Source organism: Balaenoptera acutorostrata, chromosome 12 (assembly GCF_949987535.1).
Source record: "Balaenoptera acutorostrata chromosome 12, mBalAcu1.1, whole genome shotgun sequence".
Classification (NCBI taxonomy): domain Eukaryota; kingdom Metazoa; phylum Chordata; class Mammalia; order Artiodactyla; family Balaenopteridae; genus Balaenoptera; species Balaenoptera acutorostrata.
This window is the reverse complement of record NC_080075.1, coordinates 16,324,275-16,339,820: the sequence shown is the minus strand read 5'-3', so window position 1 is coordinate 16,339,820 and position 15,546 is coordinate 16,324,275. Positions and strand designations below refer to the sequence as shown.

The 15,546-nt window shown below is 36.8% G+C and overlaps 1 protein-coding gene across 1 annotated transcript in view; it reads left to right on the top strand.

The window, feature by feature from the left end:
- Nucleotides 1-15,546, top strand: part of DNAH6 (dynein axonemal heavy chain 6) — a 304,153-nt gene that overhangs the window by 49,011 nt on the left and 239,596 nt on the right. The window contains exons 5-10 of the mRNA XM_057558258.1: nt 2,252-2,386; nt 2,478-2,598; nt 3,579-3,696; nt 7,220-7,388; nt 9,592-9,708; nt 13,548-13,748. Coding sequence (XP_057414241.1) covers nt 2,252-2,386; nt 2,478-2,598; nt 3,579-3,696; nt 7,220-7,388; nt 9,592-9,708; nt 13,548-13,748 — 861 coding nt within the window. The remainder of the gene's footprint in view (nt 1-2,251; nt 2,387-2,477; nt 2,599-3,578; nt 3,697-7,219; nt 7,389-9,591; nt 9,709-13,547; nt 13,749-15,546) is intronic.

Here is a 15,546-nt window from a genome sequence, read left to right as displayed (position 1 = left end):
TTGAGTACTGTAGTTTAGTAGTAAATTTTGAAATTAGGAAGTGTGACTTCCCCGGGCCTCTTGAATTTCCACATGAATTTTAAGATCAGCTTGTCAATTTCTGCAAGGAAGCCAGTTGGGATTTTGATAGGGATTGCTTTAAATCTGTAGATCAATTTCAGGAATATTGCCATTTTAACAGTATTAACTTTTCTAGTCTATGAACATATAATCCTTTTCCATTTATTTAGGTGTTCTTCAATTTCTTTCAACAATGTTTTGTAGTTTTCAGAGTATATATTTTACATTTCTTTTGTTAAATTTACTCCCAAATATTTTATTCTTTTTGATACTATTGTAAGTGGAATTGTTTTCTTAAATTTCATTTTGGATTTTTCATTTTATATATGTAGAATATATATGTATTATAGAGTATATATGTGTATTCTACACATATATGTGTATTCTATGCACATATATATTCTACAATACATATAAAGAATATATCTAAATGATATATGTACATATATATACATATTCTATATAGCAATACAATTGACTTTTGTATATTGAGCCTGTTTCCTGAAACCTTGCAGAATTTATTATTGACTCTAGTAGCTTGATTGTTTTGCATGTGCTTGTGTTTCAATTAATTAATTAATTTAATTTTTATTGAGGTATAGTTGATGTATAATATATATTTCATGTGTACAACATAGTGAATTTTAAAGATTAATTCCATTTGTACTTATTATAAAATATTAAAATAATGTTAATGCTTATCACTTTCAATGGGCGCTCTTGATATACCAGCCTAAGAATGAACCACCTAACCCAGATTCCATTGGAAATTTGCTAACAGCAGAAACAATAATGGGAGAAAAATACAAAACACCTTCAGTCTCTCTTACATTCACAGCAGCTTTCACATTTGTCCTTTATGCTGACAGCCAGATATTTAGGTTAAGCCAAAGTAATTTCTTAGATTATATATATTTTTTCTTCCTCCAAATTCCCACTGTCAAACTCTAACTTTTTGGCAGACCATCAATACCAGTTTTGCTGTCCACCTGGATCCTAGCTATTTATCCCTTTACTAATAGAACTTATATTTTTGGCTCAAGGACTCTTTCTCCAGAGTACACTGGACTTTCTTGCCTTCACTGCCACATTTTGATTAGAGACTCATTCCTACTCCTGCACTCATGTTAATTTATCTGGTATCTTATCTCAATTCAGAGACATAGCCTCTAAACTTCTGCTTCTTTTTTTTTTAATTAAGTATAGTTGATTTACAATATTATATTTTTGCTTCTTTTTTATCATGAAAATTCCTCCATGAGATGAATCTTAAGGGCTATACGACTTCCTAGATGTTTGGTCACATAAATCTCTTCAGTGAGGACTCTACTAATTATAACTTCCCTTTACTTGTACTTAGAAAAAATAATTAAAGCACTATTTCATGTTGGTCTGAATGACTATTGGTTGTCCTGTTTTGGAAACTCCTAGAAAAGAGTCCAAGAGTGTGCTATATATAACACTTAAACCAGTGTCACATATGAATAAATTTAAGTTAACTTTTAAAAATATAATGTTATTGCTCCTCCTTTGATTAGATTAGAAGTGAGGGTGAATGACCTAGAAACAATCTTGGAACATGTGCCTTCAAAGCCACCATCCTAAAACCCTGATTTATGATGATGGCATAGAGGAAGATTAAATTATATTTTGTGACATTATTCCACAAATACTTCCACTCATTCTGCCAGCCCACATTTCAAGATAGATTCTTAATAGTGACTGAATACCTACTGAAATTTTAAAGTTAAACTTTGTCTTTGTTCTATATCATAACCTCTTAGATCAATAGATGGGCCCATCCATTATCATGGTGACTCGACATTGTAAAGTCCTGAGGTAACACTAAGAATCTTTTAATAGCTATTAGCCAAACCTAGTGAAATTTAAGATATTGCCCCATCCTCTGTTACTTGTCCTCAATTTCATGGTTAAAAGACATGTATTCAAAATGAAAAGAAAGGAATTCAGACAAATTAAATCTGATAATTCAAAGAATACTTTCAGAACAAAATTTCAGAAGTGTCCCTTTTCAATGTACGCACTTTGTAGCTGTAGCTGAAATTAACATATAGAGCTATTTATTTTCCTTAATTACCATTCTTGCTTTCCCAATATTTTTATACTTTTAAAAGGCAAGGGGTTTTTTTTTTTTTTTACTAAATAATGATAAATTTCTATTTTCATTTAGTATTTGCGACCAGCTCTCCTTAAAATAAATGAATTGTGTTATCAATTGAGTTTTATGGGACTTTGTTGTATTGAAAAATATCACACCTACACCCTGCAAGAATTTAAAGCTGCACAAGTCGTATGGCTAGAGGAGGTGAGGACTTTTGTCTATAAGTTTCAAGATTTTTTTTTCCCTATTACTGATACTTTGGTACCACTAATGATACATATTTATCAATGTCTAGGTGACAGAGCGCCTAGAAGAATTTCGAAACGAGGCCAAAGAAGTGGTCAGAAAGGCTTGTCGAGTTGCTCTGCGTGCTGCAGGATTTATGCCTGATGACTGTGCATATGAACCTATTGAGGGTATGAAAGGGAAAGAACTTCAACAGATCAGAAGTGGTGGCTTTCCGAAATGTTAACTCATTTTCATTCCACTTTTCTATTTTAAATAAGGACCCTATTTTTCAATTCTTCCAATCTTTGCTTGATAGATTATAAATTCAATGTACATTGTAGAAGGGGATAAAACAGTAAGTACCACAATTTCCTTGCATTACCCTTGCTTGTGTATAGTATTTCTAAACTGGTTACAGAACCTTTATTTCACAAGTATTTTATAGTGGACTCAGGGCCTCTCTGCTTAAACGTATGTCCAACCTACTAGTACAGACAATAGGTTTGTTAAAATTAAGGGACTGGATGGATCTCAGGATTGGCCCCAGCTGACAGGGACTCTAGAGGATAATTTTATGCAGGCAGAAAAGGAGGGTAAATGTGTTCCTGGAAAGAGGTGGCATGGGACAGAGATCAGATCCTGTTAAAGAAGATGTTAGTAAGCTGTCTAGAGTCTTTTGTTGAGTTGAAATCCTTTGATGTGGAATTTGTTTGGATAACTGGGCTGTTTTCTGGAGTCTGAAATAGCTCATGAACCAAAGCATTTTGTCATTTTTGAATTTTACTTGTCTCTTAATCCATATTGAAAGAAATGGAGTTTTTTTTTTTTTTAATTTTTATTTATTTATTTATGGCTGTGTTGGGTCTTCGTTTCTGTGCGAGGGCTTTCTCTAGTTGCGGGGAGCGGGGGCCACTCTTCATCGCGGTGCGCGGGCCTCTCACTATCGCGACCTCTCTTGTTGCGGAGCCCAGGCTCCAGACGCGCAGGCTCAGTAGTTGTGGCTCACGGGCCCAGTTGCTCCGCGGCATGTGGGATCCTCCCAGACCAGGGCTCGAACCCATGTCCCCTGCATTAGCAGGCAGACTCTCAACCACTGCGCCACCAGGAAAGCCCAGAAATGGAGTTTTTACACAAGAATTCTTGTCGTTGTGTCTTCTGTTGTTCTTAGGTCACTGTAAAATGCCAGAAAGCGGAAGTCTCATTGAGTTGCCTACATCTGGAGACTCCGAGAAAATGACATACACAGAGCAGGCCAGCAAAAGGCATCACTGCATGAGGCTAACATGGTAAACTGTTATTCTTTCTTTCAAGAAAAACTAGAGCATCCATCCTTCTCAAGTTTCATTAAAGTTAAAGCCATCATCACAGGATTCACTAGTGATAAGGAATTTGGAGGACACAGTAACCTGAATGCAGGCTCCAGAAGCCTGCCCTTCCAGCTGCCACCTAGCAAAGCAGCCAGAGAAGGTGGAGGACATGTCCAAGGCCAAGAGCTCCTCTTTGATCACTAAGGCTTTGTTTCCCTCTAGCCCAGCCAGGAGCACTGGGCAGGCTGTAGTAAGGAGAAGTCAGGCACACAGAGATTTGTGGGCCTCCTTGAGTGGATCTGGAAGGTCTGCTCCGCCTGTCTGGTCCCTAAAGAGATACAGGCAGCTGCGTGGCCACACAAAGTTCCACCCTCTTCCTGAGGCAGGTTGCCACGGGGAGACCAGGGAAGAAAGTTCACCTTCCAGGATCCCACCAGGACCTTCCACCTGCTTACCCAACTGGGTCTTGCCATTGTCCCAGAGTTTGGATTCCACATCATTCTAAAACCTCATCACTGCAACTAACTCACGCAAACAAAATCACTAAACATTATCTGAAGAGTTGTATGTGGCACTAGAAAACACTGATGACTGTTACTCTGCGCTCACTAACTTGGTCCACATTTTACAACCATTTATTAAATCTTAATTGTGCCCAAGTTTATATGTGAGATAATCTGGTAATAATGTCTGTATTGCAACAGAAGGCAGTGAAGCAGTCCTGAGGCCACTATCATAGGCTAGAGGCCCCTCAGGCTCCACTTAAGCAGCATAAAAAGTTATTTCAAATGCCTTGCTGACTCAGTTTACATTCTAAGCACTCAAGTAGGGAAACATTAAATTTTCATCTTTGGGTTAGCAATTGCTGTCAAACAACATTTATTCAATAGCAAAGATTTCATTACCATTAGAATGTAAGTCACAGATATATATTTACTGATTTCTTCTTTAAAGCATATTTTAAAAAATCTATGGTCCCTGAGGAGCTATGTGCTTTCTTCATAACTATATTTCTCATTAAATATCCTACTGAATGGTTAGAATGCCTAGCTAAATTGATGCTATATATTTGAATGTATTTGTGTTTTAAAGTGAAGAATGTCTAAGAACAACTGTTCTGGACAATTAATCTCTGATATTGTAATATAAATGGAAAGTCAAAGAGAAATTATGATATTTAAAATTTTAAATATTTGCTTTAGAGTCACTTTCAAAAATAGGTAGTAAGTATAGAAAACTGAAGCAGTATTGTTCTTTTTTTTTAATATTTCAATACTTTAATCTACAGTTACAGTATTTCACTTTTGTCAACTGTTCCAATAATGTCCTTTAAGACATTTTTTTTTTCTCTCCAAGAAATGATACAGTTCAAGATCATGTAGTTGTCATGTCTCTAATCTCCTTAACCTGTACTTTTTAGCTTTTCTTTGTCTTTCATGGTAGTGAGATTGTTGAAGAATACAGGCCAGTTGTTTTTTCAGATGTTCCTCAATTTGGATTTACCTATTAAAAACAGTTAGGATTTGTTTGCAGTTTTTCCCCCTAGACTGAGAGCATATAGTGAAAGTATTTGGATTACTCTCTGCCCTGCTTAGTTCAGTTATGTTGCACATTTGAAATACAGTTAATTGGATTGATTTGGTTTGTTTGCATTTAGTTTAATGTTGTTTCCCCCATCCTTGTTGGTTTACTTTTATTTTACTGAATATGTAGAATATCAGGATGACTTCAAAAGTCAAAACTATACCAAAAGTCATTACTCAGAGATGTGTTCAGTCCCCTCTCTTTATATCCAGCTCTAGGCAACCAAGATCTGATTTCTTTCCCTATAGTTTTTGCCTTTTCCAAAATGTCATATGAACACATCTATATAATATATAGTCTCTTGTGTCTTTTACTTAGCATGCTTTTGAGATTCATCTACATTCCGTATCAGGAGTTCATCCTTTTTTAGGTGTTATTTTCTTTGTTTCTTGCCATAATTTGGTAGATGCTGTTGTCCTCGTTTTACAGATGACAAAACGATGCACAGATTAGTTAAATAAGCCCAAGTTTATACAGGGAGAGTAGAGCCTGGATTTGAACTATGGCAGTTTTTTTTTTTTTTTTTAATTTTGAGGTAATCATAGATTTGCAAGAAATTGCAAAGTGCAGAGAGGTCCTGTGTACTCTTCACTTAGTTTCCCTCAGTGGTTACATCTTACATAACTATAAATACAATATAAAAACCAGAAAATTGACATTGTATCATTTTATCACATGTGTAGATTTGTATAACTACCACCACAATCAAGATACAAAACTATTCTATCACTGTAAATATTTCCCTCATGCTACCCCTTTATAGTCACACCCACTCCTTCCCCCACCACCATCCCTAATCTTTTTTTTTTAACATCTTTATTGGAGTATAATTGCTTTATAATTGTGTGTTAGTTTCTGCTGTATCACAAAGTGAATCAGCTATACGTATACCTATATCCCCATATCTTCTCCCTCTTGCATCTCCCTCCCATCCTCCCTAACCCACCCCTCTATGTGGACACAAAGCACCGAGCTGATCTCCCTGTGCTATGTGGCTGCTTCCCACTAGCTATCTATTTTACGTTTGGTAGTGTATATATGTCCATGCCACTCTCTCACTTCGTCCCAGCTTACCCTTCCCCCTCCCCGTGTCCTCAAGTCCATTCTCTACATCTGTGTCTTTATTCCTGTCCTGCCTCTAGGTTCTTCAGAACTTTTTTTTTTTTTTTTAGATTCTGTATATATGTGTTAGCATACTGTATTTGTTTTTCTCTTTCTGACTTACTTCACTCTGTGTGACAGACTCGAGGTCCATCCACCTCACTACAAATAACTCAATTTTGTTTCTCTTTATGGCTGAGTAATATTCCATTGTATATATGCGTCAGATCTTCTTTATCCATTTGTCTGTCGATGGGCATTTAGGTTGCTTCCATGTCCTGGCTATTGTAAATAGTGCTGCAATGAACATTGTGATACATGACTCTTTTTGAATTGTGGTTTTCTCAGGGTATATGCCCAGTGGTGGGATTGCTGGGTTGTATGGTAGTTCTATTTTTAGTTTTTTAAGGAACCTCCATACTGTTCTCCATAGTGACTGTATCAATTTACATTCCCACCAACAGTGCAAGAGGGTTCCCTTTTCTCCACACCCTCTCCAGCATTTACTGTTTGTAGATTTTTTGATGATGGCCATTCTGACTGGTGTGAGGTGATACCTCATTGTAGTTTTGATTTGCATTTCTCTAATGATTAGTGATGTTGAGCATCCTTTCATGTGTTTGTTGGCAATCTGTATATCTTCTTTGGAGAAATGTCTATTTAGGTCTTCTGCCCATTTTTGGATTGCGTTGTTTGTTTTTTTTGATATTGAGCTGCATGAGCTGCTTGTATATTTTGGAGATTAATCCTTTGTCAGTTGCTTCATTTGCAAATATTTTCTCCCATTCTGAGGGTAGTATTTTTTTTTCTTTTCAAGCTTTATTCGTCTAAATGACTATCTAATTGGGAACACAATGCATGTCCTAACAGTAAATTCTGCTAGCTCCCTTTTGAATTATCTCACTGACAAGTTAAAACGGACACCTTCAGCAGACGTCATTCAGAAATGGATTACAGAAGAGAAGCCTGAAGTCACTGATAAAAAGGTATATTCAGACACAATTAAGAAAATTCATTGGTCAACATTTATTGAGGAGTGCTTACTATGCACTGTGAATTATGCTATTTTCTGTGTACTGGAAAAATAGGAGAAATGCTTAGAGGATTTCACAGTATAATCAGAGTCTACCATACACACATGAAATGACAGAATGAAAATCAGCATATCAGCAAGTATCTAATAGCAGAGAAAGCATCCATTGTGCTGAATATTGCAGTCTCTCTCACAGGCACTTGCTAAAGGTTCCTCATGTGTTCACTCAATAAATATTCCTTAAGTATCTACTATGTACCAATCCCTATGCTGGGTATTGGGTACACCGTGATGAAAAGCATAGACAGAATACTTGCCCCCAAGAAGCTTATAGTTTGGGGGTCATCGTGAGCATGAACTGGCAGAGAGAAGCAGGGAAGGTGGTATAAATGAAAGAGATAAACAATGGTTTAGAGGCGAGAAGGAGCAAATCATGGGAGCAAACCTTTGTGCTTTCAGTGAATAACCTCTTAGGAGGATGTTGATCTTATAAACACAGAGTAATGTGAGACATTTGAGATTAAACAGTACAAATTTGTGCATTCTAACATAGCTTATCTGATAGCCCAATAAGCTTTTCCCCAGCTCCATCCTGGATAATGACTTCATGACAGATACCTAAAAACATAGCAAAACATGCATATCTGGTTTCATCAAGTTTCCTACCTTCATATCTCTGCATCCCCCCAGGAGACCCAATATGCAGTTTCAAGGCCTTTCGCTCTTTGCCATAGTTTTCCTTTTCTCCAAAAGTTGAATTTTAGCTGCATACTCCTTTTCATTACTTTCTCTCCTTCCCTATTCTCAATTCCTTTTTTTCCTCAATACTACCACACTTTGAAAGTAGTATTTATCTTTCTAATTATAAAAGTAATATATGCTAAGTGCAGAAAATTTGAAAAACACAGAAATATACAAAGAGAAGCATCCTCTGCTATACCAAGTTAACTATTTCCAAGGGAGAAGGAAAGGAATCATACTTTACTTACTGCTTTATCACCTACTTTTTCCACTTAGCAATGTATTATGAAAAATCTCCCCAGTCAATATGTATTTTTTCCATATAACATTCTCACATAGAAATGTATTATACATCTTGTAAATAATTTTCTATTATTGATCACTTTCTCACTAGTCCAAATAATGCTGCAAAGAATATCTTTGTTTATACATTTTTCATACATCTCTGATTCTTCCCCTTAGAAGAAATTCCTAGATGTGGAATTGTTGGATCAGAAATATGCTCACTTGTTAAGGCTTTTGAAACTGATGCATAACTTTCTAGAAAGTTTTGTGTCATTTTACAATCTTCCTAGCAATGTTCGAGAAGGAGCCTTTGGCCATATGCACACTAGATATTATCATTCATTTCAACCTTTGTCCATCTGATGGATGTAAAGTAATATGTCACTACTTTTAAATGTTATATTCCTTTAACTGCCACCACAGTACAGGGATAAGAGTTTAGGTCTCATGATGAGAAAGACCTGGGTGTCAGTTCTGATCTGCCACTTACAAATCAGTGTGTCCTGAATGAAATGTCTTACCTTCTCCAGATCATAGTTTTCTCGTGGGAATAAAAATGATACCTGCTACATATGATTGGTGTGGGATTTACATAAATAGTTAGCACTGCCTGGCACACAGTAAATACTCAATAAATGTTACTGAATAAACTATTAATATCTTGAGGAAGAGAAGGAGGAGGATGTTGATTGATACTTCCTTTAAAAAATGTCAGATTATGCCCTTTGCCCATTTTTCTGTTTAAATATCTTTCTATTTAGTATCAATTATGATGTTATTAGTATATATTTCTATTGACTATATCAAGTATATTTCTATTTAAATATAACCAACCTTCTATCTGCATTACTATATACATTACTGATATATTTTTCCAGTTTGTTGTTTGCCTTTCCACTTTGTTGACAGTGTTTTTACAAGGAGAGAAGTTTTACACTGTCATGTAGTCTTTCCATATTTGCCTTTATTTTTTAATTTCTATGGTAGTATTCTTTGAAAGACATGCCAACATTATAACATCAGCTACTTGTATAAGCTTAAGTTTATGTGCCTTCTGTAATACAGAGGTTTTTTAAATTTTAGACCTTGGTACTTATATCTTTATAACACTGCAGAAGTGCTCATTTCAGGGGGCCCCCGTGTTGGAGAAGCAGGAAGAAGATGAATCTCTCATTCCCATGTTTGTCACAGAACTGATTTTGACAGTCCAGTCACTGCTCTTTGAGCCTCCTTTGGAAGATTTTCTGGTATGTGTTTCCTCATATAACATCTATGCATAAATACCTTTTTGGAAAATGAAGCAACTGTTCTACTGTCAAGTGATTGGCAGGGTTGCTATTGTTCCTTCTCCAAAATGATCGTAAGGAAAAGACAAAGCATTGTTCTGCACACAGCATGGCATCTACATAAAAAGTATCTGAAAGTTTAGCACATTTTCTTTAACTTGAGACAGACTAGGGGCTTGGTAGGGTACACCACCAAGAGAACATATGCTATACAAAATGTAAAATTGACTAGAGGCATCCCTCCAAGAAATCGCTGTGTTGTAAGTACCATTTTTGAAATCTTTTAAAGTATGTTGCATCTGAGTGTTGTTTTGGTATCTACTGCTGTGCAGCAAATTACCACAAATTTGGCAGCTTAAAGCAACAGCCATTTATCACTTCAGTCTCGTGGGTCAGGGATCCGGGCACTGCTTAGCTTCTTCTCCGCTTCAGGGCCTCTCCATGCAGGCTGCCCTTTGGGTATTGTCTGGGCTGAGGTCTCCTTAGAGGCTTGAACGGAGAAGGATCCACTTCCAAGTTCCCTCAGGTTGTTGAAAAAATTCATCTCTAAGCAGCTATAGGACTGAAGTCCCTGGTTTCTTGAGGGAAGTCCAGTGGACACCACCCTTAGATCCTAGGAACCACCTATAGTTCCTATAGTTCATGTGGCCAACTCTATAAGCAGTTTACAGTATGGGTGTTTGATTCTTCAAGACCAGCTGGAGAATCTCCTTTGAGAAGGGCCCAATCCCTCTTATAAGGGCTTTCACTTGATTCAGACAGGTCTACCCTGGATAATCACCTTTTGGGCTAACTCAAAGTCAACTTAATTATATCTGCAAAGTCCCTTCAGCTTTCCCTGTAGTGTAACATAATCATAGCTGTGGCATCCCATCACATTCACAGATCCCCCCCCATACTCAAGAGGAGGGGATTATACAGGGCATGTAAACCAGGGAGAGGGGATCTTGGGAGCCATCTTAGAGTTCTGCCTTCCCCATTTGGGTACAGGCATAGATTAATAAACCAATCAGAGTCTATATTTTCTGCCCTTAGCTGTGTATTGTGGTACAAAAGCACTAGTAGTCAGGATCTCTAGATTCTAGTCTTGACTCAGAATCTCTAGATTCTAGTCTTGACTTTACTCCTATGGGGAAACCACTTACCTCTCTGGGGTTCAGTTTATGCATCTGTGAGATGAGGAGGCAGATGAGTTTTAAGGTTGCTTCCTCTTCCAGCAGTCTGTGACTCTGTAATTTATCAGATCTTCAGGCTATTTTAGGATATTTACAAGGACAAGCAGACTGCTGAGTTCCCTGTGGTTGGACCTTCGTTCAGGAGCTCCCACTCAGAGAGGCACTGGACTCTCATGTCCCTTCCGGGCCAGAAGGCTCTTGGCCTTCACGTGGAAGGTAGAGGTTTCTGTGCAGCAGATGATGCAAGAAAGCTCTCTCCAGCAAGCAGCTGGTTATTCTCCTTAAGCCCCAAGTGACAAGCCTTGAAAACCTTAACATTCTCCGTATTTCCTGTTGTAGGGTCCAACTTCCCACAGGGGTGTTTTTAATTCCTACCCATGAAGTCATAGGCCAAGCATGTTCATGTGTTCACACCACACATAAGATTTTGCTTCATGTAACCCCAAATTAGCCAAGGGCAGTATAAACTGCCATGAATTTTCTATTTTTTTCTCACTCTTATTTTGGTCATTAGTCTTAACATTTCAAACACACATACACACATACAGCTTCGTTTAAAGGAAAATTATATAACTAAATCTTGACATCTGACATTGTTCTTTCTTGGGTTAACTATGGTTTCCTAATACTTGATCCAACATACATTTTCCAGTTCTTTTCTTTCCTATGGTGTTTGACAGACCTCCCGTTGCATATGACTCCTGCCTCTGGAAACAGACTCCCCCTTGGTTTAATTTCTCATGGTTTTACTCCTGCGCCAACATTTTTTCCTTTCCAGTACTCTATTTTGGAGCCGCTTTTTTTTGTCTGGCCTTTAACTGTTGCGAGCCTGAAAGGCTCCCTCCTCTTCACATTTTTTATGTTCCTCTGGGGGCTTGTGTCCGTGCCTGTTGTTCCAACTACCACTTCTAGAATGGTGACTTTAAATAAATATTTCCATCGTGTACTTTTCTTCTAGACTTCAGCCTTGGAGCCATCTGGAAATCTCCACAATTAACTCCAACTCACCAAAATAAATTGAACTTATCAACTTCTTCCAAAACTTGCTCCTCCTTCCATATCTCCATTTCAATGAAAGGCAGTATCCAGATGCCCAAACCAGCAATCCAGGAGTCATCCTAGATCCTCCCTTACCTCTTTGAGATCAAGGCAGCGAGTCCTGTGTGTTGACCTTAGTTGCACCTCCCCTCGATGGGAACCTCATCACCTCTTACCTGGCCTGCTGTGATAGTCTCTTCTGACCTGCCTGCCCCTCTTCCTTCTAGTCCATTTTCTACATTGCTGACTGCAAGATTATTTCATAGGCAAATCTGATCATGTCACTTAAAATTAAATTTCTTCATTGTCTATAGGATGCTCTGTGAGATGTTGATAGGCATTCTAGAAGAAAAGGGTTTGGGATATGTATTTGCATATTAACAAATATGAAAAATCCTGTTTAGTAGATCCAGAGGAAAATCCTGCTTAACCTAAGGTTTCTTCCAAAACTTATGTGACATTGGGACCCTTTTAACTCAGGGTAGTCCATGGTCACAATCTGGGGAATGCCAGACCACCGGCTAACACTGGAACCCAGCATCACTCACAGGGCCTTTCAAGAAGGGGCCGACTGCATCACGACTGCATTTTTCCACACTGGCACTTATGCTCCAGCACCCAGACCTGCCAGCCCCCCTTGGGCCTCTCACATACAATGACTTACAAGGACTGTACTCCCATCTTGTATACTTGACAAGGTCCTGCTCATCTTTTAAGACTCTTCTCAAGAAGTACCTTTATATAATTTAGATATATATTATTATAAATTATAAATTAATTCGTGCTCATCAAACTTGAAAAACACAGAAAAAGATTACTAAAATCATGTAATACCATGTGTCAGAAATAGAAACATTTTAACATTTTTATACTTTTTTTCCAATCTTGTTTTAGTACATACTGATATACCAACACACCTAACTTACCATGAGATTTTACACATACATTTTTAAAATGGGATGTTATACACCAGTTTCATCCTACTCTTTTTTTTAACTTAAGATTACATTATAAGCTTTTTCCCATGTCATTAATCAATCTTTGAAGAGATGCCTAATTTCCATTCATATAAATATACCATAACCATTCTCCTATTTTTGAACACTAAGGTATTTTTCTAATTAATTTTTATTATAATTAATGCTTCAGTGAGTGCCCTTCCACATGAATCATTGTTTACATATCTAATTTTTTCTCTTAGGATTGATATCTAGGATGGAAATTACTGCTCAAAGAATATGAACTTTTAACCCACCTTTTGAACTTTCCCTGATTCTCTTAGGCATACTTTGGCCTTCCTTCCCTCATGACATTTCTGTGTTTTGTTCATGTTTCAAACGAATGTAATATATTCATCTTAATGTGTTGCAACTTTTTGCTTATCTACGTCTCTTTCAATTAGAAAACATATTTCCTGAAGACAGGGGCTGTGTCTTCTGATTTGTCATATATTCAGAGTCAACACAGTACCTGGCATTGTTGAATGAGTTATTCTTATTTATTTTAGCAGTTTAGAAAATTCAAAACTTTTTATAAATATAGCCATGTGTGTGTTTACATTTATGTTTGTGCTTTTCTCTCCAACAGGATGGTATTTCAGGTGCAATTAATCATTTCCGAAACACTGTGTTATCATTTCCTAATCTTGTGCCTGATTCATATTTTGATGCTTTTACCAGCCCTTACATTAACAACAAATTGGAAGAAAAAACTTGTGGATTTGGTCCAAGCTTATCAGCAGTATTTGATGATGATAAGAATTTTCACACAATTATCTTTCAAATAAAGGTATACTTTATTTTACTAAAACTATTTTTATAATATTTTTGATTTTTAAGAAACTGGGTAATGTATTTTCTTCCTATCTTATCTTTAGATTACATGCTACTTAATCTCTAAATGCTAAAGTTATTTTTTTTTTTAAGTCCTGGTAGATTAGAGCACTGATTATAAGAAAGAGACTTAAAAGTACAACCTGTTCAAGATGGTATCACTTTTGGGGGGGGGGGGAATAAGGTTAAAAAGGAGGAAGAGACATTATCTGAACATTGGGTGGTACAGGGAAAATAGAGCAACGGGTGAAAACTTAAGGCCCTGCAGGACAAAGAGAACCAGAAAACCAGAATACACCCAACTCTTTCCCCACAACCAAAAAATAAAATAAAATAATCTGCACATTGTTCTGCTGACAAAACAGAATGCCCTTGAATTATAAATCTTGTAAATCACTCAAATCCATGAACTGAAGAAATTAAAATATATTAAATACCTGAGAAGGTACTATAAGGAGAAAATAGAAAGTGAAGATTAAAATATTCCTTCTCTTCCCTCCCAAAAAACATGAAACAAAAGCTGCACTATAAACTAAAGTAAATAGCCTCAACATTAAATTTTAAAAATTCAAATTTTAAAATAAAAATGGAATTTTTTTTTAAAAAAGACAAAATTATCTCAGAAATCAAGACTAAATTGCATCATGCTGGAGAGAATAACCTGAAATGAAAATGTAATAATGAGTATAAAGACAGGAAAACAATCAGGAGAATGAAAATAAGCTAGAGATAGAAGTAAAAATGGTCAGAGAGAAAATAATTGAAATAGAAAACAGGCAAAGAAGAAATAGCATACGTATAATTGGAGTGTCTGAAGGAGAAAAACAAAACAAAGGGTAGAACAAACACATAACTATAGTCCAAGAAAAGAAAATGTGAATCTATATATTGAAAGGGCCCACAGAGTGCCTTGGAAAATTGACCTAGAACAATCAACTCTGAGATACATCCTTTTAAAACTATTAGCTTTTAAAGCTAAAGAAAAATTCCTCCAGGTCTCACAGCACAATGAAAATAACTTACAAAAGTAAGAGAATTAGACTAGCATCAGGCTTCTCAAAAACAACGTATAAAGAAAGGCAATGATGGAATGGCATTTTTTAATGAAACTCAAGAGCAGATAATGCGAATCAATAATTTTTATCTAACCAAGCTAGTCCTTCAAATATCAAGGCTATAGAAAAATAGTTTTAAAAAGGCAAGGGCCTAGGGGTTTTGGTGCTGATCAGGATTTTTTATGAAATTAGGATGAGTTTCATCCAACCAAGAGATAACTTGGCAAAAGGACTGATCTTCCTATTTCTGGATCCACATGTAAGGGGCTTGGAAGTTGCCACTCTATCCTAACAAGTAAAAAGCTGAACACACTGACTGAACAGACTGCTATACGATCTGTAATAGAGGGGAGAACACAGGGGAAACCACAGCCCTCAAGATTGGAGAGACAGAGAGATGAAAACAGGGAGTCATGGCTTCTGAGAGCAGAGACTATGAGCAGAAACCTCAGTGAGAACCAGTGCCAGACAGGAAAACCTGAACTGTAATTGATGAACTGATGGAGGTTCAGTGTGAACAACTCTGAGAGTTAAAAACTCCAGGGACCAAGTTATAGGGGACCCCCACATTATTATGAAATTTACCTGCAAGAACTCAACCAGATTCTCACAGTAAATATTAGAGAAAAATTCTCTCATGCTTCCAGCAGGGAGAGGGGAAAAGGAATAATTTGAAATATGTCAGAGCACCCTCTTCTC